This window comes from Miniopterus natalensis, chromosome 17, assembly GCF_054644295.1.
Source record: "Miniopterus natalensis isolate mMinNat1 chromosome 17, mMinNat1.hap1, whole genome shotgun sequence".
NCBI lineage: Eukaryota > Metazoa > Chordata > Mammalia > Chiroptera > Miniopteridae > Miniopterus > Miniopterus natalensis.
In genome coordinates, this window is record NC_142097.1 from 17,808,223 (window position 1) to 17,835,375 (window position 27,153).

The 27,153-nt window shown below is 33.3% G+C and overlaps 1 protein-coding gene and 1 pseudogene across 5 annotated transcripts in view; one reads left to right on the top strand and one right to left on the bottom strand.

Moving 5' to 3' along the window:
- Positions 1-27,153, top strand: part of NF1 (neurofibromin 1) — a 193,387-nt gene that overhangs the window by 39,441 nt on the left and 126,793 nt on the right. For all 5 annotated transcript variants that reach the window (XM_087826026.1, XM_087826030.1, XM_087826028.1 and 2 more), the window contains exons 4-13: positions 3,370-3,560; positions 7,090-7,196; positions 8,257-8,324; positions 8,577-8,652; positions 9,346-9,503; positions 12,325-12,498; positions 12,958-13,080; positions 13,333-13,407; positions 18,966-19,097; positions 24,550-24,684. In XM_087826026.1, coding sequence (XP_087682152.1) covers positions 3,370-3,560; positions 7,090-7,196; positions 8,257-8,324; positions 8,577-8,652; positions 9,346-9,503; positions 12,325-12,498; positions 12,958-13,080; positions 13,333-13,407; positions 18,966-19,097; positions 24,550-24,684 — 1,239 coding nt within the window. The remainder of the gene's footprint in view (positions 1-3,369; positions 3,561-7,089; positions 7,197-8,256; positions 8,325-8,576; positions 8,653-9,345; positions 9,504-12,324; positions 12,499-12,957; positions 13,081-13,332; positions 13,408-18,965; positions 19,098-24,549; positions 24,685-27,153) is intronic.
- Positions 7,278-8,025, bottom strand: LOC107533060 (cyclin-dependent kinase inhibitor 3 pseudogene; annotated as a pseudogene).

Below are 27,153 nucleotides of genomic sequence, written 5' to 3' on the forward strand. Positions count from 1 at the left end.
GGATCATAGGTCGATGCTCAACCACTGAGCCATGCCAGCTGGGCATGCATATGAATTTTCAAAACAGCAGACTGGGTGGCATAAACAAGTTTTCAAGAGAAAATTACTTTCTCATCTTTTGTAAATTAAATAGATAGTAAGCTTACTTATAAAGTGTTCCACTTGAACCACATGTATCTCAGGTTTTTTAGAAAAGATTTTATGAAAAAAGGTCACTATTTGATTTAATTAATTTTTCAGATATTGTTAGGTCTGTGGCATTGTTTAGTTTTGAAAGAATGTGATATGAAAGACCGAGAGTGGTCTTGTTTCCCCCGTATGAATCTGATTTTAAGATTTTACTTTTCAAATCTATATAAAAGAGAGCTTAAATATTAAAACTATTACTGATAGATCCTACCTGAAGAACACTTGTTATTTATAAATATGAACATATAAAATATCTAGATATGTAGAGGATTAGTTGAGTACAAAACAGTTCTTTCTCAGGTTTTCTCTAAATAGTTGTCTCGGTGTATTTCAACCATGACTTAATTGGAATTTTGTCAAGACTATTTCTGTTGTATAAAGCAAAGAGTTTCTATACTTCAGTAGCCTTAATTCTTCCTGGAACATGGTAGGAGTTCATACAAATAAATAAATTTAATATCCCTCATTTTAAAGATCTGTCTATTCAGTATATATTAGAATTAACTTATTTCTTATATTCTGTATTCCTTTGGCACATCATTTGCTTTTATTCAGAATTACTTTTCTTCCACATATGTCACAGTTGTTGTCTACAGTAATCTTAGATGGAAGGGACTTGGCTATGAGAGAATTGATTGTGTGGTTGAGAAGAGTGGGAATGGTCAGAAGTGTTTGCGGAAGGGATAGAGTACGGAGTTGGAAAACATAATTACATTCACGTACTATGTATCCTTAGGGAAGAGAAGTATTTAAGATTATAGGCCACAAAACCTAAGCATTTTGTTTTTTGTTTTTTTCTTAAATATATCTTTATTGATTTCAGAGAGAAGAAGGGAGAGGGGGAGAGGGAGAGAGAAACATCAATGATGAGAGAGTCGTCATTGATCAGCTGCCTCCTGCACTCCCTCGACTGGGGATCGAGCCCACAACCCCTAAGCATAATGTTTTAAAACTCTTATATTGACCCATGACCATATTCCAAAATTGTGAGACAGTGTTTTTAAGTTTTTTACTTAAATTGAGGGTGAACTAGTTGTGTTTTAGCTTGGTGCTTTCTGTTAATTTGTGATATACTGGTGTTCATTTGTAAAATGGAGTAAAAGAGCAAAAGGTCTGTTAAATAGGATGGTGGCATTGTGAAGGTAGACAGTTTTTAAACTCTTTGTAGTGGTCTTATTGCTTTGATTGTAAATAGCAGTGTATCAGCCACTCCCATGTTTGAATGGGGGTAGGGTGGTTTATTGTCTCTTTTAGTTCTACAGCTTTTCTCTATTAATGTTTGTAATTGAGAGTTAATGGTAAATGTGTTTGGAGAGTGATATTACTGGCCCCCTAATTTGATACTCTCTGGAGATACCCTAATTGAAACACTAATAACTGTGCATGGTAAAACTTACATAATGCATAAAATATATCTTTCCTTGTTCTGCTCTACAATTGAAAATGTGTAAGATTTTTTAATTAGATTTATAATTTACAAAATAATACAGTTCACATTATTGAACAATTGTATTTTGTTAGATTGCTATCAATGATTTTATGGTTATCTCTTGATTTTCGTTTTTAAATCAAAGTAAGTTGAAGAAGTTTGAGATGAACTGAGCCTACAAGTACATATTTACCACATAAGTAGTTGAAACAGCTAATGAAAGTGAACAAATACTTACCAATATCTTATTATGAGTAAAATTTTATAGAATTTGAGGAATCGTAAATATTTTTGTTCCTGTATCTATGACCATTATTCAAAAGATTGAAGACTTACACAATTTTCATTTGTTTATAATTGGAGTTATTTTCAACATCTGTATTGTTTGATTAGCCTGTAAATGAGAAATAGGCATTGTAACTCAAATTTTGTATTTTTTGTGATATCTGTTTATTTACTATCCATATATTTCAGTGTATTTGAATCTGAAAGCACTTGGATTGTAATTACAGAATTGAGCATAGCACATAGTTATACAAGTTTTGTTCTGTCATCATGCTTGGTATTATCAAAATTGTTATTGATATACGGATACTAAGCTATTTGGTGAAATACAGATGTGGAACAGTATATCTGCAGGCTAATTTATCCATTGATTGATTTGTTAGTTGTAAAGTAGAGATTTATTTTACAAAGTAGAGATTTCGGTGTTAACAACAAAGTTATTAAAATTTGGTGTCACTTACACTGGAATCACCTGGCATTATGTACAGTATGTGATGTAATATGAACTGTACTGAATACCTAAAGTGTTTAACCTGAATGTAATCAGCCCTAGATTTAGGCTCCACCTCGTGAAAATACAGTAACTAGAATAACAAGTTGTTACACCACTAAAAAATAATCGAATCAATAATACGAACATTTTGTAAGGCAGCTGGACCATTTTTTAAAAACGTCAGTGTTATAGAAGTAAAGATGATGTATATGGAGGGGGAGATAGATTTAGAATAAGGAGACTAAAGGAACATAACAATCATGCTGCAATCTATGGACCTTTTTTGAAGCAATGAAAGACATTTTGGGGATAGTTAGGGAAATTTGAGTACAAATTGGGTATTAGATGATACAAGGGAATTGTTTATTTTTCCTTGGCATGATGATTGATTGAAGTTATGTTGGAGAATGTCCTTATTTTTAAGAGATGCTGAAGTATGTAGGGCTGAAGCATTCTGTTTGTAACTTACTTTGAAATGGATCAATGAAAACAATGCTATTTGTAATAAGTAATATTTATCAATTTTGGTCAATCTACTTAAAGGCAGGTGTGATTGCCCATCCAGGAAGTTATTTGGATGTTGAGACAGATAACACAATGCACTCACTAAAGAATATAAGTAATGTTTATTTAGAACTCAAAATAAACTGGGAATTCCCCAGAGGGGAGGGCTTATGTAGGGATTCAGTGAACAGGCAGGAGCGGGTATGGGGGCCTAAGGAAAATGGATGGGGGACTGGACTTTTATTGTGATTAAGAGGCCAAGGATGGAACCATCCTCTTTATTAGACTAGCTGTAGATACAGCAAGCATGACGAAATATTAACAGTTACTGAATCTAGGTAGTGAGTGTATATATGGGTGCTCATTATTCTATTTCAACTCTTACATGTATTTGAAAATTTTCATAATAGAAAATGTTTACTTGTAAATTTAAGGAAGTTTTAGAATTATGTGATTATTTCTATTTTAGCAACCAAAGGACACAATGAGATTAGATGAAACAATGCTGGTCAAACAGTTGCTGCCAGAAATCTGCCATTTTCTTCACACCTGTCGTGAAGGAAACCAACATGCAGCTGAACTTCGGAATTCTGCCTCTGGGGTTTTATTTTCTCTCAGCTGCAATAACTTCAATGCAGTCTTTAGTCGCATTTCTACCAGGTTAGTGTGTAAATCTACATAGGACTGTTGTAAGTAATATACCTTTTAGAAGTTTTTCTTTAGTCTACACAAAAATTAAAAATGAACAGAAATGAGTTTGACCTGGGTTTTTGTAGAAATTTTATGCATTGATTTCTTTGAAATTTTTATTATTGTGATAGTGGTATATACAATTAAATGAGTTCTGTTATAAAATCGAAAGTCTGAATTTTAGGAAATATCACCCATGACCAGATTTTTTTGTTTTAAACACTAGGTATGAATTTTTGGCTTTTAAACATATTATTTCTTTAAATGAATTTAACCAACTATGTAGAATAATTGATAAGAGCAGTCAGAATTCTAATGATCTCACAGCTCTGCTCTTTATCACAAGATCCTCAGCTATAAAGCAAACCCCAAAAACAAAAAATCCCAGAAATATGGAAGCACAAGGAAGTGAATAATTGCCAAGCAGAAATCTCCAGAAAGTGGACTGTGTTTTAAGTATACAAACTGCAAAAACTCCCTATTTGTTGAGCATTTACAGTATATGCTGCGTTGTTCTATCCTCAGTATCTTTGAAATGTGCGTGATACTTCCCCCATTTTACAGGTAAGCACACTAATACTTGAAGTTATCAAGGCCATTTGCCAAAATGGAAGACCCAAAATTTCTAAGACAGACTGGCTTCAGAGTCTGTTAGTTTTATTATACCAGGTTTGCTGCTTCCCTCTACTTCTGTTTTAGCCACATTTTGATGACATTTCTTTTGTAATATGTACTGCTGTGCTTTAAAATTGTATGATAAGTATAATTTAAGCTTTTATTGATGATTAAAAGTCGTCATGTGATCACCAGTTGTGATATCCTGCAAATAGAGGAATTGGTATAGATGGTGCTAAATGGAATAGAATTGCAACTGACAGTAGCCAATAACTTGCTTTCAGGCACATGATTTGCCTTTTCATGCAAGGGGCGTCAAATGGACCCTTAATTATGACCCAGTAGGAAGTGTAGCATGAATCACTTAGTGATTCAGTGAGTCAAAGAATAATACTGAATAGAGAAAATAATCCTCTTTGCTGTTGGTACCTGTGTCTTTATACTTGCCTGTGTTGTATGAACAGTGGACTTCTATCATCCAGATTTGTTTATTCTCCTGTAGTTTTTCAATAGGTGTCAATGAGAACATGCATCATAATTTGAGAATTTGTGCTGTGGTATTTTGGGGGAATTGGCTAACTTCAAAAATATGCAGTGAAAAATATGCAGAAATGAAAAAATGGCATTTCTATCATCATGACGCTAGGCATTAATATTCTTTAACTGCTCATCAGAATTCCTGGTGCAAAGAAAATTAAAATTGTATTTAATGGTGCAATATGATTGATAATGTTTGGTAATGTTTGTACAGTATACAGTGTCTTTATAAAGTCCTTTGAGTGATAGCATTTCATATTCTGAGGAATGATACACTGGTTGAAGCAGCAAGGTAATAAGCACCGAGGGAGTAGGAAGGCAAAAATTATAAAAAACAAAAAACAAAACCAAACCCCTTCTTTGTTTAGGTGGCTACTAGACCTACCTTACTATTCAAAATAATCTTACATTGAAGGTAGAAAATGATCAAAAGGATACAATGTTTTTTAGTCTGTCCAAACGTGAGCTGTTAATAAAACAGCAAAAATACAGGTCTTTTGCACTGATGTAAAAATTCACTTAAACCTAAATAAAAGAGGTTAATGTTTTCTTCCTTTTTGCACTAACAACCACAGATGTCAGTTTTTCAAAAGATGGTATTGCTAATCTATTGAATTGTGCTTTCTAATGAGGCATACTCATTATTTTAATTAATATAAAAATGTAAGCAGTAGAATGGAATTACTAGTTTTTATATCTGCAGAGAGAGATATGGTGAAAAGCACAAATACTGCATGATCTTATTTATAATATTAAATTGTAACCATTTTAGTTTAAAACTGACATTAATCATCACATTAAACCTTCAGTTGCTAAAAACGAAATCAATCCCATTTCTTCTTTTTCAAGTTCTTTCATTCGCATTAGCCTACAGATGCATAGCTAACGTTAACATTACGCACTTACATGAAAGCTTTTTATATCATCCTGGCATCAGCTTAGCAGTTCATCACACTGGAAAGGAGAAGGTCCTCAATACTGAGTAACATGCTAAAAATTCCACAGCTGATGCTAAGAGCCCAGAGGTATGGAATGTGACTCCTCAGGAAACACAAATAAATTTGAAAAGCTGATTCTTGTGGTTGTCAAAAATGGAAGAAGAGTTTAACTCCTTTTATAATCAGTTATTTCTATAAGGAAGGGGGTGTTTTGTGAAGTTTAAACATCATTTCTGAAGCAGAGAAGTCAAGTAAAGAGTAGTTTGAGCAGAAGAAATGAAGTGGAAACCCCATCACTAAGACATCTAGAAAGACCAGGTGAACTGAGCAGCAGAAAGATATTTAAAATGTATAGTACTAAAGCAAAGGACAGAAATATCAAAAGCTAGCTAATGTTAATCCTAAAAGAGAAACGTCAGTTCACAGGTAGAACAGTCAAATACAACACATTTTCATAATGTTGATTCATCTATTGTATGTAAGATACAAAATCAATCTTCAGAAAAAACTGCCATTCTAGATACTTGCATATTTTAAGTCACCTAATGCTATGACAGGAATGACATAAGATAACTCCGTTTTAATTAAACCATCATAATATTTTAAGTGAGTGGTCATCAGTTTCTATTTCTGGCACAAGCTAAATGAAATAGCAAATGCAGTTGTCTGAAACACATTTTTTCATAGATCCCATTACTGAGCATTCTGTCCCCTGAAAGCTAAAGATACTGGCTTATTCTGGAGATACTTCTATTCTGGAAACAGTGAACTAGATTCAGGAAATACACAAAAGTTGTCTATTTTTACATTTGCCAATGCAGCAAAATCCTATAAAACAAAGCCTTTGGTGACTAGAAAATTTCTAGAGTTTTCAAAGATGGCACAAAGCAGACGGGACAGAGCACATGGCATGAGATTTCATTATGCTTCACAGAACATCATGCAATTTAAAACTTATGAATTGTTTATTTCTGGAATTTTCATTTAATATTTTTGGACTTGGATAACTGAAACCCCAGAAAGTGAAACCGCTGATAAGGGGGGATTTACTATACCACTCATGTTTCTGAAGTCTGTCTAGTTTATGCAAATAGATGTTAATATTTATGTTTATTTTACTTATAATTTGAAGTTTCAATTTAAAAAACTTTTTATTATAGAACAAAATTTAAAATACACATAGCAGAGAGAAGAGTATTTTAAACACCCATGTATCTCTCACGGTGTTTCAGTAGTTACCTTTCTTTTATCATCGTTTCTTTTATCATATCCCCTAAATTACCTTTCTTTAGATTTTCATAAGAAATATTTATTCTCATTTTTTGGGGTGACAGAAATCTGTTGAATTCAGAATTTTTCACTATTCCTAAGATTTACATTGATAATTACTTTTGGTTTTTACTTTCCAGGTTACAGGAATTGACAGTTTGTTCAGAAGACAATGTTGATGTTCATGATATAGAATTGTTACAGTATATCAATGTGGATTGTGCAAAACTAAAACGACTCCTGAAGGGTAAGTGTAAATGTATGATATATTTGAAATTAATCACTGTGGGTGAAAAACCAGTATTTTGAATGTACTAGTTGTGTTGAGCTAGAAAATCAAAGTGAATTTTATAATGCAAATGTCCCTGCAAAATGGACAATAATTGTTGAACTTACAGTTAAATAATTTTTGAACGTTTGAAAACCATACAATTCTTTTTTTCCTAGATACAGATCTTGATAGTGAACCTATTGATGATAGGTGTATAGGTGGTTTGTCCCGGAACTCATGAAGATAATTATATTGCTTTATGGTCTGTATTGCTCCAGATCCTCTTAGGTCTCTCAGGCTCTCTGTGGCTTGCTGTGATAATACTGTCAGACAGATATAGTAGGAGACAAGCAGATGGCTACAAGACAGGATTTCCTAACTCCTCCATAACAGTGTATTAAGGCTTTTCAGTTATTCTTAAGGCAGATTGCAAGCTCCTCCATTATTTCACAGCAGCTGGCCATGAAGTCCCTCCATCTGGGATTGGATGATGATGAGTGATAATGCCATACTGCTGGTAGAGGTCCAAAAGGTTTGGGACTCTATATTGTGACAGTTCCCTTCTGGTGCAGAAAACGATATGTCTAGAATACTGTAGCTCTTTAGTTCTTCTGTTATCTTTTTGGATATTTCTTCTAATATCTTTAAATTTACAAACCTGGAAGAGCACATAAACCAAGAAACTGAGAACAATTCACTCGTGACAGGGTAGCCATGATATCTGAATTGGAGTCTGTTCCTCTTCAATAGACTCTTCCTCTGATGAGTCAAACTCACTTGTTTGCAGTGAACTAGGCGGCTTCATTGCTGGCCACTCCACATCGTGGCCGGCCATGTATACTTTGTGTTGAGGTTTGTTTTTAGTGGACATAGCCAGTGAGTTTTTGGTTTATATTAATTGTCTTTGTCTTTACATTCCTTCCAAATAATAGTGGAACAAAAGGTTTTGTTTGTTTTGTTTTTTACTAGTAGCTCTGAACTGTATTTGTTTTAACTAATTAATCTAGAGTTAATTAAAAAATTTTTTCCTCCCCAGAAACAGCATTTAAATTTAAAGCCCTAAAGAAGATTGCACAGTTAGCAGTTATAAATAGCCTGGAAAAAGTAAGTCATAACCTCTTTGGCATTAACATTTTGTTAAGTTTTAGCTATAAATGTTGCTGAGTTTATGATTTTGAATAAAAAAGTCACGGCTTAAATAATAATTTTACATTAAATTTTAGGAAGATGCATTGTAATATTTTAATGAAGGAAATTAGAAGTTTGTGACATAATTGGAGCTGTGTGACATTTTATTTACTATGTTGAGAAAATATCCCTGCTTTCATATAAAAGCATATGTTTTATTATTTGTAGGCGTTTTGGAACTGGGTAGAAAATTATCCAGATGAATTTACAAAGCTGTACCAGATTCCACAGACTGATATGGCTGGTAAGGATAAGATTGGGTTTTTTGTCTTTTAAACTCTTACTTATGAGGTAAAAACCTATCACTTTTCTAGTTATTTTTTTGTTATTAAGGTGCTTTTACATCTCGTCAACTGATCAAATAGGAAATACTAATTTTTCTCTTATATTTCTAAATTACCTTCAACCCTTTTCCTTTTCCTTGAGCAAATAGATAAATACATTTGAAATGAAGCTCTAATTTTTAATTAGAGTTGTGAATGGGATATTCAATGGCACTTTATTGTAGAAAAATACTTTATTGTGCTCGAGACTTTATTTTGTATTTAGAGAGATGTGTATAAAGTAGAGGTATCCTTACCTAGAATTCTCCAGACGCAGCTGGTAGGCAGAGAATACAGGTTCCTGAAGCTGTCCAGCCTTTGTTTCTTGGGTACATCAGACTTCACTTCAGACCTTGCACATTGAGACAACACAAGTTTGGCCATTCTAAACTGTGGATTTTTCTAGAATGGATCAAGATAGCTCTTCTAATACGTAGACATTATAACATTGCTTGTCTGCTTACCTGAATGAATTTAATTGTTTAAGTGAACTTCCAAGTTTATATTCTAAAAATGTGGCCTTTGGACTTTTGGATAACGCCAGTTTTTAATTTAATGCCAGAGATTTTCTTCTCATTTAATAAAATCATTTGATATTTATATCTTTCACATAGAGTGTGCAGAAAAACTGTTTGACTTGGTGGATGGTTTTGCTGAAAGCACCAAACGTAAAGCAGCAGTTTGGCCACTACAAATCATTCTTCTTATCTTGTGTCCAGAAATAATCCAGGATATATCCAGGGAAGTGGTTGATGAAAACAACATGAATAAGGTGAGGGGGGCAAAATTATTTCCGTATGTCCACATGTGAAGCAGTATATTTTACTCAAGGTGTGTATTACTGCAGGCTTAGCATTTTGTAAGCACAGTATTTCAGGGGACCATTTCTAATTGTAATCATTTTAGGTCTCTGTGTTCACTGGCCTTAGCAGAGACATACCTGTACATAAATTTATTTGGAGGGAAAATAAGTGATACCACTCATTAACTAAAGATTTAAAATAATCCCTAGTTTCATTCTTTTACCAGGGACTAAATGATACTTCTCTGAGTGGTAAGCATAGTTTCTCTTGTAGTCACTGCAAGGGTTGCCCTACCAGGACTAGTCACTTTTGTAGTATATTTGCATATACTTAGGTATGTATTTATTTGGTGCTAATGAAATCATCTAGTAACTCACTTTAGGTACTTTAAAATAGTTTTCACAGCATTTTATTAGGAAGGCAGGATACCACATATGCCATCTATAGTGAAATTGGCACTGTAACAACTGGTAATTCTAAGGGTCACTATAATCTTTAAAGAATAAGACATGGGTATTAATCTTATTGTTTAATACGTTTTTTTTTTTTCTTTTTCCATTTTGGGAGAAATACTCTTAGCTGACTAAACGTGAAATAGGCTCCTGCATGACTTGTCTTAGGTGATGTTCAGAATCAGCTGAATGATTCAGTACTTTATAGAAATATTGGACAGAAAATTTATACATTGTTGGGTAAATAAATGAGCTTTATAACCCTTGAGTATCTGTGATGCTGTGGTACTCCATTTAAGTCTATATCCCAACTTTCCCGTTGTGAGGACACCATTTTTCATGTTAGATTGTTTCGGAGCCCTTCAAAATAGTAAAATTTTTTTGTTTGTTTATTGGGAAAATAGGCATAGGTAAAGCTAATATACATTTAGTAGTACTTAAGTGAAATTATATTTTAATAATTACAACTATATTTTTCCAAATGCTTATTGGTCATTTGTGTTGTTTTCTATGAATTTCTCATTTTCCATTGAATTGTTTGTCTTCTGTTGATTTGTAGGGTGTGCATGTACAATTTTTACTTGGTTTCTTTTTGTAAACTTTGTGGGTTTTTGTTTTGTTTTTGCTATTTAAATATTTAAAATGTGTATGTAGTCAGCTCAATCTTGCACTTTTTCTTTTTTTTGGTCTCCTAGCTTTTTTGGTCAGACTTCTCCTGAAGATTTTATTTATTCGTTTTATTGAGATACAATTTACATCCCATAAAATTCACCCTTTTAAATTGGACAAGTCAGTGATTTTTAGCATAGTCACAAAGTCATGCAACGATCACCATATCTAATTTCAGAACATTTTCGTCACCCCAAAGGGAAACCTCCTACCCACTAGCAAGTTACTCTGTAGTCCTACTTCACCCCAGCCTCTGGCAACCACGAATCTAGGTTCTTTCTCTATGGATTTGCCTGTTCTGGCCATTTTATGTAAATAGAATCATATAATATGTAACCTTCCCCAGATTTTTGGAATAGACCTTTATATTTTTTTCTAGTACTTTTCTAGGTTACAAAGTTTAGATTTTTAAGTCTTTCTGGATTTTAAACAGTATTATTTATTTTTTATGTATTCTCACTCCTCTGTGGTTGCATTCCTTATGAGCTAACCAGTGTTAATGGTTGATATGTATTCTTCTATTCATATCTACTTGTTTATACGAACATTCATATAAAAATGTACATACATATATAGAGTGGTGGTTGATATCTCCCTCCTATTTTCTGTTCTCTCTTTTATTTATCTTTGCTCTTAATCTGTATTATTTTCTTCCTTTTGCTAGCTTTGGTTTTCTTTTGCTCTTTTTCTAGTTCTTTAAGGTATATAGCTAAGTTATTGATTTGAGAGCTTTCGTCCTGTTAAATGTGAGAGTTTCCAACTATAAATTCTTAGCACTGCTATCTTTGTATCTCGTAAGTTTTATAGTATATTGTGTTTTCACTTTGATTTGTCTTAAGCTATTTTCTAATTTCCTTTGTGATTTTTTCCCCTTTAACTAATGGTGTTTAATTTTCAGTCATTTATGAATTTTCTAGTTTTCTTTCTGCTGTTGGGATTTCTAGTTTCATTTCATTGTGATCAAAAAAGATATTAAGATATTTTGTATGATTTCAGTCTTTTAAAATTTATTAAGACTTGTTTTGTTGCCTAACATATGGCCTGTCCTGGAGGTTGTTCCACGTGTACTTGAGAAGAAAGTATATTCTGTTGTTTAATGAGCTTAGCTCCTGACATGTTATATTTGAGAACACATGTAAGTGGAGATATGCAGTTTCATTTAGGAGAAAAGCAAAAGGGAGAAATTTGTTAGTGCAAAGAGGGCTAGAGATCACAAGAAGGAATAACTTCTTTTGAGGAGCAGAATTTAGAGCAGTAAGTCAGCCTTAGGTATATTCTTAGTTAGAAGACTGAAGGTTGAATGTAGCCTCGAGTTGTAGGTAAGGATGAACAGTTTGACATAGACCATAACCAAGACAATATAATATTTAAAAATTAAAGATACTATAAAAAAAGAGAACATGATCAGCTGAATTCAGGATTGAGACGTCAACTACCTTGTTTTGGAAGGACTGTTTCTTATGTTTCTTTAATAATTCAACAAAGAACGTGAAGAACAGATTCTGTGTTTTTGGCCTTGAGGAATATTTAAAAGACAACTCCTTTAATTAAGATATCAAATTATGAATTTTTAGAAGACAGTTTTTAGAGGTTGATAATTTGCTACTGTATTAGATAAATCTGAAATCTGAGAAACTTCATATATTTTTGCTGCATTTGAATTCTGTAGAAGTTGTTTCTGGACAGTCTACGAAAAGCACTTGCAGGCCACGGAGGAAGCAGGCAGCTGACTGAAAGTGCCGCAGTTGCCTGTGTCAAGCTGTGTAAAGCAAGTACCTACATCAATTGGGAAGATAACTCTGTCATTTTCCTACTAGTTCAGTCCATGGTGGTTGATCTTAAGGTAACATGCTTATTATTTCTTTTAAAAAAATTAAATGGGAAGTAAACTTCAAGTATAAGTATTAAACTAAATCAGTGTCAGAGATCATTGCTAACACTAAAGTTCTGAGTCTTCTTTGATAATGAGTTTATATGACCTGCTGTTGTTGTTACTTGTTCCGCAGACTAAATAAAGTGGTGTAGAATATAAAAAAAACACACAATCAGATTTCTTAAATTAGCATAAGTATTCTGACTTGGTTTTAAAATAATATATAAATTAGGACCTGAAAGAAATTGTATATGATGTTGTAAGAATTTTATCAGACTGATGAACCACGATGTTAGTGCTTTGTGCTGCTTCTGGCAACTGAATGCTACTGCCATTTATGTGGGTGATGTGTTGATATTACTAAATATTAGTAAGAGGAATACTGCATGACTGTTTAAAGGCTTTTGTTTTCTATTGGGATTTTCATAGAACCTGCTCTTTAATCCAAGTAAACCATTCTCAAGAGGCAGCCAGCCTGCAGATGTGGATCTGATGATTGACTGCCTTGTTTCTTGCTTTCGTATAAGCCCTCACAACAACCAACACTTTAAGGTGAGAGCATTGGTTTTTATCCAGTTATATTTACTGATGCTGTTGATCCTTTATAAATGTGAAAAGACTAGAAAGATGAATAGATTATACTTCTATTGGTATTGCTCAATATTATATATCAATGTTAACTTCAAGACCCTAAAACTTTATTCTATTTTTTAAAACTTTCTTTTCGTTTTTCCTTTTGTCCTCATTTATGTTACTGAATATTTTTCTCACAGAAATAAGCTCCTGTTTTGTTCTCCTCTGTAGATCTGCCTGGCTCAGAATTCCCCTTCTACATTTCACTATGTGCTGGTAAATTCACTCCATCGAATCATCACCAATGTAAGTCCAAAAGGTATTGCTAAATTACTTAAAATTTTTTTTTTCTTTTTTAAAAAATTTCTTTTTAAGAAAGATACTCTTCATTTACAGAAGGTTCTGAATTTATATGTATGATATAGAAAGGTTTCTCACAGGTGGTTATTTATAGCTAGTAACTTATATACAATTGTATTTTTCATATTCAGTCTTGACCTGAGGGCCCTTATTGAGGAAGGTGGAGTTAATAGGATCCTTTGGAAAGATTGAAACTAAAACATTTTATTTGGATCCGAAGTCCTTGAGAATAGTTCCACTGAAAAATATATAACTTAACATTTTCATCCCAAAACTTGTCACATACTATTTTAATATTTTTAGTTTTCCCCCAGCATGTGATATGTTCTCACTTGTCACCTTACCATTTAAGTTAAAAGTAGTAGTTAATTTATGTTGTAGCCCAGTACGGCACATTTAAAAGATGGTGAGACCATATTTGATTGTACTTGTAGTCTTCCTTAAACAAAGGAGATATTAACATACTTAAATAGAGTTGTTCACATGTTACAAAACCATATCAGACAAAATAAGCAAACTCATTAAAAAGTACTTATAAAACCTTCAACTATGATATGAGAACATTCAATAGAAAGATATTGAAACCTTATCAGATTTGAACCATTGATTTAAAAAATTCTGTTCTGATTATGAACAGTCATCTTTTGAAGGTTCTCAAGTGTTACTTACCATAGCTCTACTTTTACCCCATTTATAGATCCTCACACTTACATAAGTTGGTTAACTTTTCCCATTTTCCTCCCTTAAAAAAGACTTTAATCATTAATGATTTAGGTGTATTTGTTCTCTTTATTATCAAATTCCATTTTAAGAGTGTGTCTTTGGTGAGTTAAAAACACCTCCCCATCTTCATTTACCTTGGATGTGTTGAATTAAAAGTCTACCCATATCATCTTTTATCCATTTCTGCAGGAGAAAAATAACTGTTAATAAAGCTTTTTAGTGACACATTAAATTTTTCTCAGTAGCGTGCTGGTAGCATTTTGGGCAGGATAGTTCTTTGTGGTGCAGGACTGGTTTGTGTGTTGCAGGATGTTTAGCATCCCTTCCATTTGTGCCACTTCCCTCTCCCCACACCCAGACATTATGAACAACTAAAATTGCCTGAGGCAGTGATTCCTCCCTCAGTTGAGTATCAGTGAGTTAAATTATAAGTAGAAGTAACATCAAATACAGTTTGTTCCAAAAGGAAAAGCTTAACGAATCTGATTGCAGATAAGGTATGTTTGTATTAAAAACTTAAAATTTTTTGCTTTTATCAATGTAATGAGATAGTACATTGTACCCTCAAGGTTTACTTTCAAGGCCATTAAAAAAAATGATCTCACCCCTCAAGTTTATGTGTAATTCAGAAATAAAATATTATTTCCTTTTCCCTCCTTAGGCTTATAATACTAAAAACATTCCATTTACTAGAGTGGATGGCTTTACATAAATGCTTAAAACTTGTATTTAATAAACCCAAGTATATACTTTTTTGATACTTTGTGGCTAGTTACTTTAATTGTAAAATATTTTTGTCTACAATTGACTATATAGAGCACTTTCAAGCATGGACTTGGCACTGCTGTAAGTGGCTGAGCTGCTCCGTTGTGGGTTTACAGCATGCCTGGAGTGTACTTCCTGCATGCCTCAGTGTATATGGTCAAGTGGTTGTGCATCCCCCTCTCCTCTGACGAGTGCTGCATGTGTGAAGGTGGAGTGTGTCTGTATCAGAAGTCACATCAATATGAAATCCTTTTTTATAAAGAAAAATCTGTATTGACTAAGTTTTAAAATACTAAGCATCAGTAACCTTGAGGTGAATAGCTTGAAAGGAGTATAAATTTGAGTCTATAAAATATCTTTTAGAGTTATACCTTTGATAAGGATACTTTATAGATTGATAAATTATTTCTTGTTGAGGTTTCCCCCCTCTTTGGTGTGAGGCTAATAGATACTGAGTCTTAAGTACTTTCTGACTGAAAAGGACTGTTTATTAAGTAAATAGGTACATTTATGGAATTGATTATTATAGAATCTCATTGAAGACAGGTATTATAAAAATACTTTGTCTTGACATCACATGAAATTTTTCTTAAGACATTTGGACTCCTAATCTTAAATTCATTTTAGTGTAAGATTTCCTTTTAAATGATTGATGGTTCAATACACTTCATAAGTTTTCTTCTTCATACATGGTTCTTTAGCCAATTTATAGATTTTTTTAAAAAAATTACCACTTTCTCAAATAAAATAAAAGTTTTGCTTATGTGTTTTTGAGAGTTTATTTAGAAGTAGTAATGGTATGTGCAGTTTTGTTTTTGCTTCCGTGAAACATGTTCATACTCAGTTCATAAGTACAGTGTTTAGGTCTGAAATATTCCACTGTTTCTTCTTAAGAAATCTGAAAGTCTATTCACTATTTGAATTTTATTATAATGTAAGCTTTCATCAGTTTCAAAAATGGTACTCATCGTACTTTCACCTTTTTTATTATGGCATGTCATAAGAGATGAATTGTAGTTTCAAAATCTATGTTAAGTTCTTACTGTTTTTAGGCTTTTGTAGGCAAAAATTGGATATGTTATTATAACTGGGAAATTAAAGACATAATATGCGTATATATGAACCAGACGTCTTAGTCATCAGTGAAATATGCTATAGCTGGTGTAGTACCTAGTATTCTGATTTTTTATGTGTGGCAATTTATTATAGTTTACTATGGATAGTTCACATATTGAGAATGAGATGGTCTCTTTCAACTAAGAGGTTTTGGTTGAAGAAATTATTTTCAAGACATTAGAAAATTTATTTAAATTATCTCTTGGGGAATTGCCACATAGTTTAATCAGATTGTGAAAGTAATGCCATTTGTTTGGCAATAAACTTAGTGTTTTCAAAGGAAAAAAAAGAATGTCAACATACTTAGTAACTGCTCAAAACACAAAAATTTTTTACCAACTACATGATATCTAGTTTTTAGTGCCTATTTTATTTGAAAGTGAATCTTTAACTTTTACTTTAAAATGAATTTATAATATGAAAAGTAGCAATTATGAAAATCACCAAATCTTTAAGTTAAAATCAAGTTGTTTTTATAGGGTGTGCCTGGTAGTACAATACAATTTCAGCAGCTACCAAATGACACTAATTGGGAAGAATAGATGCAGCCCTGTGTTCACTGCAGTGTTATTTACAATAGCCAAGATCGGAAACAGCCCAAGTGCCCATCAGTAGATAAGTGGATAAAAAAGCTTTGGTACATTTACATAATGGAATACTGCTTGACCATAAAAAAGAAGGAAATCTTACCTTTTTCGACAGCAAGCATGGACCTGGAGAATATTATGCAAAGTGAAATAAGCCAGTCAGAGAAAGACAAATACCATATGATCTCACATGTGGACTCTAATAAACAGACTAATTAACAAAATAGAACATAAGCATAGATACATGGAACAGACTGACAGCAGTCATGGGGGGAGTGTTGAGGGCTGGGTGAAAAAGTAAAGGGATTAAGGAAAAAAAATATATATATATATATCACACACATAGACACAGACAATTTAGATAGCCAGAGGGAAAGGGGACCTAGGCGGGAAGGTGGGAGAGGGCAAAGGGGGATAAATGGAGACAAAGAGACTGCACTTTGGGCTTGGGTGCACGTTGCAGTATGCAGATGATGTTTTGGTGAATAGTATACTTGCAACCTGTATGGTTTTGTTAATGTCACCCCGATAAACTCAATTTTTAAATAAGATGTAATAATTAAGTAGGATGTTACAAGAGATGCATATCTCTTTAATCAGTTTCTGACAAGATATTATGGTATCAGTCAAGTGAGGAGGACCCTTATCTCAATGCATTTTGTGATTATTCAGCCTTTTTTATTTTAAGCTGATTAATACAAGCCTTGTTATTAGTAAATATATGGAAATCATGCTGTACTGATTGTGTGGACAAGTCAGATGATCACATTGACCAAAGTTTAAAGAATTCTTTATATAACCAAACTAAAAGTCACTTGTTAGAAATCAGCTTAAATATACTAAGAGTTGAAGGAAAAGCAGAAACAACCATATTATTCCCCAAAGTATTTCTTCCCTCACAGCTTTTGAGTCCCCTCCCTTCCTCACTGCAGTTCAGCATTCAGGTTCTGTACTGTAAATTGGTTGTGTAATTTACTATCTAGTAAACAGAGGTTGTAATTCAGAGTTTTGAGTTAAAGTAATATAGCTTGATGCTACTGAAAATATTCTGAGAATTATGGATGAAGAAATTAAATGTTGAAAGTTTAACTAGCTTAGCTTTGAATAAGAAGGAACCTGTAAATAGGATGTGAAGCCATTAAATCCCCATTACCTACTACTTCAATTGTTCTTTCAGGTGTTTTCTATAGCAGGGATATTATAAATTGGAAGCATTCACACACACACACATATATTCTATATATATAATATTTTTAATCTTTGCCTGATGATATGCTTATTGATTTTAGAGAGAGGAAATGGGGGAAGGAGAGGGAGGGAGAGAGAGAAACATCGATACAAGAGAGAACATCGATTGGTTGCCTTCTGTATGCACCCTGACCAGAAATCGAACCTGCAACCTTTCGGTGTATGGGACAGTGCTCCAACCAACTGAGCCACAATGGCGAGGGCAGAAGCCTTATTTTAAGTCATCCCATTCCTTGCATATTCTCTATATGTTGTGAAAATTCATCCAGTCATTTTTGTGTTAATTGATACACAAACTTTATAGTTTTAGTGATTTTCATAACTTTAATTTTTCATAATATAGCAATTAATTAATTTTAATATAAAACTTAGATACACTTTCAAATACAATAGGCATTAAAAACGAGAATCAAAGCTAAATGGGTTAAACTGAAATATAAACATATTTACATAAAATAATGGCCTTTTAAAATACTTAGTTATGATCAGTTTGTCTTTGTGGTGATCATTAGTCTTTTCATGTATTGTGCCATCGTTTCATATCAGTTTAAGATTATGGGTTTACTAAAAGCTTTATCTCATTTACTAATTTTATGTTGTAATTATCGTTGTTTATAGGCATATAAGTGATTGTTTTCCACATATTTCTTCAACATTGTGTTGAACCACTAATCTCTTTTAAAGCTTTGATAATCACATTCTTACCTGAGAAAATACTTTATATGCATTTGTTTCTGAAATGTGTAAAACATTAAATTTATAGAAGAAGATTGGGTGCAGAATTAGCTCTCTAAGACTCTGTTTTTCAAATTCACTAACTTATCAGTAAGAGGAGATAGTCTATATACTCATGCTCATAAGGCAGACAATTTGTCTCATGTTTATTATCATATTTTAAAATAGATGTATGGTTCACATTAAATATATTATTAGGAGATATTGGAAATCCTGCTGTGTGTTTGCATGGTCTTAGAAAGTTTCTCGCAAAAGGATAAAACATAAACTACAATAATAACGAGAACATATAACTCATGCAAATTTGTACTTTTCCTTTCTTTTGTCCAGTCTGCATTGGATTGGTGGCCTAAGATTGATGCCGTATATTGTCACTCAGTTGAACTTCGAAATATGTTTGGTGAAACACTTCATAAAGCAGTGCAGGGCTGCGGAGCACACCCAGCAATACGAATGGCACCTGTAAGATTAATCATGACTTTTGAATCCCACCTTCTTCCTATTGCATTTTCAATGTCTTTATCCCATTCCTGCTGTTTTGATTATTTTAGAAAATCAAATGTGTCCCTCCTTTTCTGTAAGTATTGTGGTATGTCTTATACTGTAATATTGTTGCAATACTAGTTTATGAGTTGGTTATCCACTATTTCAGTGAGTTGAACTTATTTTTCGTAGAGAAACTTTTTCACAAAATACTGTTAATGTCACTTTTTTAAAAAAATTATAGTTGACAGTATTACAGATATTCCCCCCTTTTTTGCCATTGATCCCCGCCACCCTGCCTCCCCCCCTCCCCCCCGGCCTTCATCACACTGTTGTTTGTGTCCATGGGTTATACATATATGCATATAAGTTCTTTGATTAATCTCTCCTCACCCACTCCCCCACCCCCACCTTCCCACTGAGATTCCTCAGTCTGTTCCATGCTTCTGTGTCTCTGGACCTGTTTTGTTCCTTAGTCTATTTTGTTTGTTAGATTCCACATATGAGTGAGATCATGTAAAACTGAATCAGGAGGAATCAGAAAACCCGAATAGGCCAATAACAACTGATGAAATCAAAGCAGCAATAAAAAAAACTCCAATTTAACTTTTTAACTTTTTCCATTAACTTTTCCTTATGAATCAAGATATTTTGATTAGCTCATCTTTTGGGGATGAGTAGGAAAAGCTGACTTCTGGGTTAGAGTGAATGTTCCTACTAATGCACAGTTTACCATTGGATGCTGAATATTACACATAGAAAATAAGAAATAAAATTTAAAAATTTTATTTAAAATAAAAAGAATCCAGCAAACATGCTTTGAGCATTTAAAAAACAATAGGCACTTTGATACTGAAGTTTGTGCTTAAACTTAATAAAACTGACTTTTCAAATTAGGTATTCTAACAAATTGGTACTCTTGATAAGGAATTTTAAAACTCATGCGGAACCCATTTAAACAGACAATTAATTATAGGATCATAGAAGTCATATATTGCTATTTATGTATAGCAAGAGTATTATACATGGCAACTCTTGACATTGATTGGTGGTGCTTTGTCTTCTGCTTCTTATTTTCTGTTCTTATTGGCTGCTGTCGCTCACATGATCAGATGCCAACCAGTCACTGTTTTGCATGGCAGTGGGCTTCTGTGGCTGTAAGTATGACCCATTGTAACTACCTCAGAAAAGTCCTTGGTTTCCTTGACTTTTCTGTGCTTAGTTACCGTCATAGTCACATCATGTCATTTCAAATGAAAATGTAGCATGTTTTTACCTACTGGTTTTATCTGGTAAATTATCCGCTCCACACTTAGAAGATAATTTAAACAGCTTCCTCTCTGGCATGCTTCTCTTTTTCCAAGTTCCCTTCGTAAAATATGTAGTTGTAGTTCACTCTCATCCAGTTGTCAGTAATTGTTGCAGAGGATTTTTAATCTTAGATGTTCAAATAGAGAAGTTTGCTATGCCATATGTTTTAGAAATATTGAGCCAAAAAAATTATAACCAAAAGATCATGATAGTAATGTGTGTGCTTATTTTTTAATCCTCACCTAAGGATATGTTTCTGTTGATTTTTAGAGAGAGAGGAAGGGGGAGAGAGAGAAACATTGATGCGAGAGAGAGAGAGAGAAAGAGAGAGACAGACAATAGATTGCCTCCATTATGCTCCCTGACCAGGAATTGAACTCGTAACCCAGGTATGTACCCTGACCAGAATCAAACCTTTGGGTGTATGGGACAATGCTCTAACCAACTGAGCCACCCGGCCAGGGCCACAATGATGTTTTATTAAATAAGATGCAAATTTATTTTTAGTTCACTTTTTGTAATACCAAGTACTTAATTTTTAAAGAAATTGATATTTTAATCCAAGCATAAGGTAAACATCAATAATGGCTACTTAAATATTATTTAACTAGACATCATTTAAAAAATTTTTAGAAAATGATTTGCAATTTTAAAAAATTATTTACTGACCTACTTATTCATTTTGGATATATTCTGGGAAGTTATAACTTTATTTAACTTTTTGTTTTAAGTTTTCTATCTATCCTGGTAGAAAACTAATGGCCTCCAATAATAGAAATTGGTGAAAAGTTAATATTCACTCCCAGTTTAACTTTAATACCCAGTTTATCAGCTGTCTGTGATTTAATATTTTGTGCATGAAGACTGAAAGAAAATGAAGATAAATTATTCTTTTGAACAAAGACAGCATTTTATTGATAGCCTGAAAATGTTTCCTACATTTAGAAGTTATTTTACTTTTTAACCCTAGTTACTAGCTGATTCTAGGAACTACATACTACAGTGTTTATAATTATTTCTTAAATCCATAGTAGATCTCTTTTGGTCCAAGGACACCCATGATAAGAATTTAGTTTTTACTTCTAATTAGTCTCTGAAATTATCAGTATACATTTGATTTTCAAAATCATTCTTAAGTTGTTTATATTCATGTATTTATATATGTATGAAATTTTGTATGTATATATATTTGTACATTATGGCTAAAAGACAGTTTTCTGGATGATATTTTTACCAGCAAAAATAATTAGCAAATTTGATATGAAATAATTTTTTAGAATAAAAACAGTTTAGAATTTGGATGACCTTTAAGGTGTATCTTACTTCTCTTAAACCTGCTAAGAACAGTCAGACAACAGATACGGAAGTAGTGAGCTCCCAGTAGCTTCCAGGCACAGTGTTAATTCCAGGGAAGCATGATGAACTAAACTGACAAAGCAATTGTCCTCACAGTGATGCCAGTCTTGTAGCTTTTGCTTGAAAACTTAAAATGAAGAGCTCACTACAGGTGTTAAAGTCTGGAAACAGGTGAATATACATAATAAATGGTTTAGAGATAATACGTTACACCAGGATTTCTTAACCTCAACACAATTGATGTTTTGGAATGGATAACTGTGTCGTAGGGGACTGTCCTGTGCGATATTGGTGCTAACAGCACCTCCACCCCTCACCCCACCAGTCATGAAAACCAAAAATGTCTCCAGACATTTCCAGATATTCTCGGGGGTACAAAATCACTCCAGTTGAAAACCACTGTATTACATGGTATGTTCAGTGGGTTGTCCTCATTTACATTGCCTCAGGCTTTGATAAACCTGAGCGCCTTCAGCTTGCTGTAGAAGTAGTGGTCGAGGAGTTCAGTTTGTGAAAAGGTAAAATACCTGTGTTTCTAGGCTTTATAACCACCTGTGTATTGGAGATAGATACATTTCTTGTTGGAAAGAACTATTTGAAAGTTTTTCTTCAGCCAACATAGACTTATGTCCCTGTCACTCTCAGCCATTACTGATCCCCCCTCTCTCTTATTGGAGCTCTGTAGAACTGATTCCTGCACTCCTAAGGGTGGTTTTTATTTTTATATCATTTTAGCATTGGAAGGGATTTTATTATTTCAGCTTTCTTTAAAAGAATGCACGTGTGTGTGTTTTGTTTGATCTGGTTTTACAGCTACGGAAACTGAGGCACAAATATTATTAAATGAATGACAAATAGTCATATGGTTAGTCAACATTCAGTTGAATAGTCAACATTCAGTCCAGTGTCTATCTGGTTGTCCAGCTGTCTTTCCTCATAGTGTGTTAGCTTGATGAAGCAGGAGTTTTATTTGGCTTGTTCAGCACTGGGTTCCTGGCCCCTTAGACAGTATCTGGCACATAGTAGGCATTTAGTACGTGTTTGTTGAATGAGTGAATGAATTTATCTGACCTGTTTTCAAAACCTTTCTCCATCTGGTTTTCTTCTCTTCTGGAAATAATTCAACCTAATCCTTTTTATTTTTCAATTAAAATGGCATGTTAAGATCTGATTTTATTGTTCCAGATGTGGTGTAACAATTGATGAAATCTGTTCACCTGCTGTATCTCATACCATGTTTCTACTAAACAGTCTAAATTTGCATTATCTTAGGTTGAACTTTCAATCATTTATACTCTTTAGCCTTTTTCCTATGTATATTGAGCCACAGCTTCTCCATTTTGTACTTTTTGTAGTACTTGTTAAAATTTGAAATACTTGTCTTAGCATTAATCACTTACTGTTTTAAAACTAAGATAGTCTGTTAATAATAGGTGTATGAATTTTCACAAATATGTATAATTTCTGCACATTTTGCTTCTTAAAGAAGATCTTGGTTCAGCAAATGCTTCTTACATTCCTGTAGTTTAGTCATGGTCTTAAGTAAGTTAACAAATGGTTTGGGTTCTTACTAGACACCTGAATACTTTGATTCATGATTTTTTCCCGGGCATGACTGCATCTCTTTTTGGCCAAAATGCACACACTAACTTGGATTCCTACTAATATCTGCAGTGTGGAAGATCAATTAAAAAATTAATGAATGGGTTATTTTTCTTACATTCCTATATAAGAAATATATTTCTTCTTTAGCAAGTTGTTCCTTGCTATATAATCCGTGAATGGTCATTAATTAAAAGATGCTGGATATTCCATTTATTTGTGTATGTGCTCATGTAAAGGCATACATGTCAAAACAGATTATTTTTGTACCCTTTTAAAGTTAAAGGGGAAATGTTTGATAAGAACAGAGAGAAAGGTAGTATTGGATCCAGAATATAATTGTTGGATTTTTGGTTGAATAACATCTATAATTACAGTACCAGCCCAGGATCCACTGTAGTATCTCTGTAATTGAAAGACACTTTCCATGAATTAATCTTTCTCAAAGAGTTCTTTCTCTGTTTTATCATTTTTCTTCCTGTAAAATACACATATTTTGTAATTTGAGAGGGATGGGATGCCATTGAAGGAAAAAGCAAACTTATAATTAAACTATTAAATACAGAGGTTGTCTGTAGAGCATATCTTATCAATTCTAGGAAGCACTTTTTTTGAGTTTTTAACATCTTTGAAATTGAGAGTGCATCTTATTTGTTTGGTGTCTGACAGTGGTTTTTTATTCCTTGTACATACAATAATGATGCATCTTACAGTTGATAATGTCATAGATTCTATGACATATTTGTGTTTATCTGTGTAGGATAAATGTTTGTTAAATGCACTGCTCAATGTATTTTGAGAGTTATATAGACTCGATATTTTATCCCCAGTGTTTTCACATTTTGGAAATTGTTTTTTACATAGGAGTCAAACTGATATTAAAGCTTTTAGTACCTTAATATATTTTCTCTTAAATTTGATTACATAGATTATGTAAGAATAATTAAAATGGTACGAAAATTATAGTCACTTGGTTTTTTAAGCTGAATAACATTAACCTTATACTTACTATTGAATGTTTCTACTAATACCACAATTTGGTGGTATAAAATCATCTTAATTTTTTCAAAGCTTTTTTAATAATTTATTTTTAAAAGTTGGATAGTTATTATCGTGAACAATGCCTGATTCTTATAAGATGATGTCATGTTTTTGCTTTTAGAGTCTTACATTTAAAGAAAAAGTAACAAGCCTTAAATTTAAAGAAAAACCTACAGACCTGGAGACACGAAGCTATAAGTATCTTCTCTTGTCCATGGTGAAACTAATTCATGCAGATCCAAAGCTCTTGCTTTGTGTAAGTATTTTTATGAAACACCTTGTAATTGTTACACTAACTTAGTTTGGTTTAACTGAAATGCCAAGACCTTGTATATAATTGTTAGTTAAAGATCACTTATAGCCAAGCTGGCATGGCATAGTGATTGAGTCTTGACCCAGGCACCAAGAGGTTACCGGTTTGATTCCTGGTCAGGGCACTTGCCCAGGTTGTGAGCTCAATCCCCAGCAGGGGGTGTGCAGGAGGCAGCAGATTGATGTTGATGTTTCTCTCTCATCAATGTTCTCTCCCTCTCCTTCTCCCTTCCTCTCTCTAATAAAAACATTAAAAAACACACCACAAGATCACTTACTGATCCTTTCTGATCATGCTTGAAGACATCACTAAGAAAACTAACTTACAGAGAATATTAATATAATTAGATCAGATTTTTTTTCTTTATTTTGCTTATAATTAATCTGCTTAGGTAAGCTCTTCTGTCCTTACCCGGTTACCAGGGTGTATCTTATTCAGCTTTTACCCTGGGGGGGTGAAGGTTGTGAAGCAGATGGTAAATCAGAATGCTTCTACATCTGTGTGCTGGTTTCTTAAAGCCTCCAGTTGCTGTTGCCAAACCATTTAGCTGTTCTGTCCTCCTCTCTTTCTGTCGTCAGCCTTTTGTCATCACTCACTTTGCCTACAAATTCTGTGTTGGAAGGAAGAGATGAAAATGGGTGTGGTTAGCACTCAATTATTGTCATAATTCTGCTCTTACAGCCTCAGATGGTGTTAGATTCTAGAGAGCATCAGTCTGGTACACAAAATAATGAGGAACTAACAGATGTAAATGAATGATAGTTATATGAAGTGATTAAAAGCATGGACTCTGGAGACAGACTGTGATTTGGGTGACTTAACCTCTCTCTGTGCTTTAGTTTTCTCATATGAAATGTTATAGATTGAGATTGAACATGTTATGTTTTTTGAAACAATGTATAATAAATGCATAATAAGCACAAATAAATGTTAGCTATTATTACTATTAATAGAATATTTAACATTAACATTAATATTATTAATGCCCCAACTGTAACGGTAATATATTGTGAAGTTCATAGGATAACATGTTTAACTTTGTGGAGTTTCTCCAGTCTCTGAAGAGCAGCATCCAGAAAGATTTCTTATTGCCTTGTTCAGCAGTAGGCCTTATAAGTGCTAAGGTACATTCAATTTTGATGGCATATTTTTCAAATTATTGTACTATAGGAGTTTATAACTTGATATCCATAGTTTCAAGAGTTCTATGAACTCCCTGAATTTAAAAAAAGGGTATATTGAGTATTTTTTCCTGGAGAGAATCAAGAAAAGAGAGGGAGACAGAATTCCTCAGAGGCTTAGTGACCCCCAAAGAAGGCTTGTGATATTCTGAACTCTTTGAAAAGTCCATCCAAATTTGGAAGTCTAGAAGAATAAATTGTTAGAACTTTGGCAAAGAAAAATTTCATAAGAACTATCAGCAAGACTAAAACTAATGAAGCACCCTTTATTTTTTATGTACAAGTTATTTTATCATGCATATAATACATTAGCACCACTCTGTCTGTATGGCTGTAATTCAGGATCAAAGAAGGCACCAAAGTCACTGGTGCCTTATGTGTTAAATATTTTATTGTTGAAGGAACAAGAATTTAAACAAAAATTGCAGTTTTCCAAATTTGGAATTTAGCAAGCACAAAAGGGCCATTTAGAATTGAAACTATTTTCTTTGCTGCCATCTAGTGGTTAAACAACTTTTCTCAGCGTAACCAAAGGTAAATTAAAATAGCGATTCATTGATTATTTTATATTTTACATATAAAAATTCTAAACAGGAGAAATGTAGAAATAACTATTAAATGATATTAATCATGGTACTTTTAAAGTAATGCAATTTTATTGTCTTCCATCTCTACCATCTCTATTCTAATCCATATTAATCTCATTTTTTTCATGCCTCCTAACTGCCCACCTTGCATCATCTCCTACTTCCCTCTAATCATTTTTCTGCACAAAAGTTATGGTGATCTCTTTAAAAAGCAAATCTTATAAGGCCCCTACCCAGCTTAAAATCTTTTACTTTGAAATTGCTCTTTGGATAACGATCAAACTCTAAGTAGACTTACAAGGTCATTGCAAAATCTGACTCCCACCTACCACTTCTAGCATTATATTTTTCTTTATCTTTACTCTAGTCATGAGGACCTGTTTTTCCCTCCATTTTACCACATTCCTTCATATCTGCCCTTCCACTTGCTGTCCCCTCTGCCTGCTCTATGCTTCTCTCTCCTCTTCACATAGTAATTCCTGCTAATTCTGAGCTATTATCACTGCCCTACGGAAGCCAAGCCTCCGTGACTATGCCACATTTCCCTGTTACAGGTACTCATAGCCATGTGTATCTTCGTAGTTCTTATGTCATTTGCAGTATAACACTTGTTGATCTGATTATTTTATTGATGTTTTTCTTTC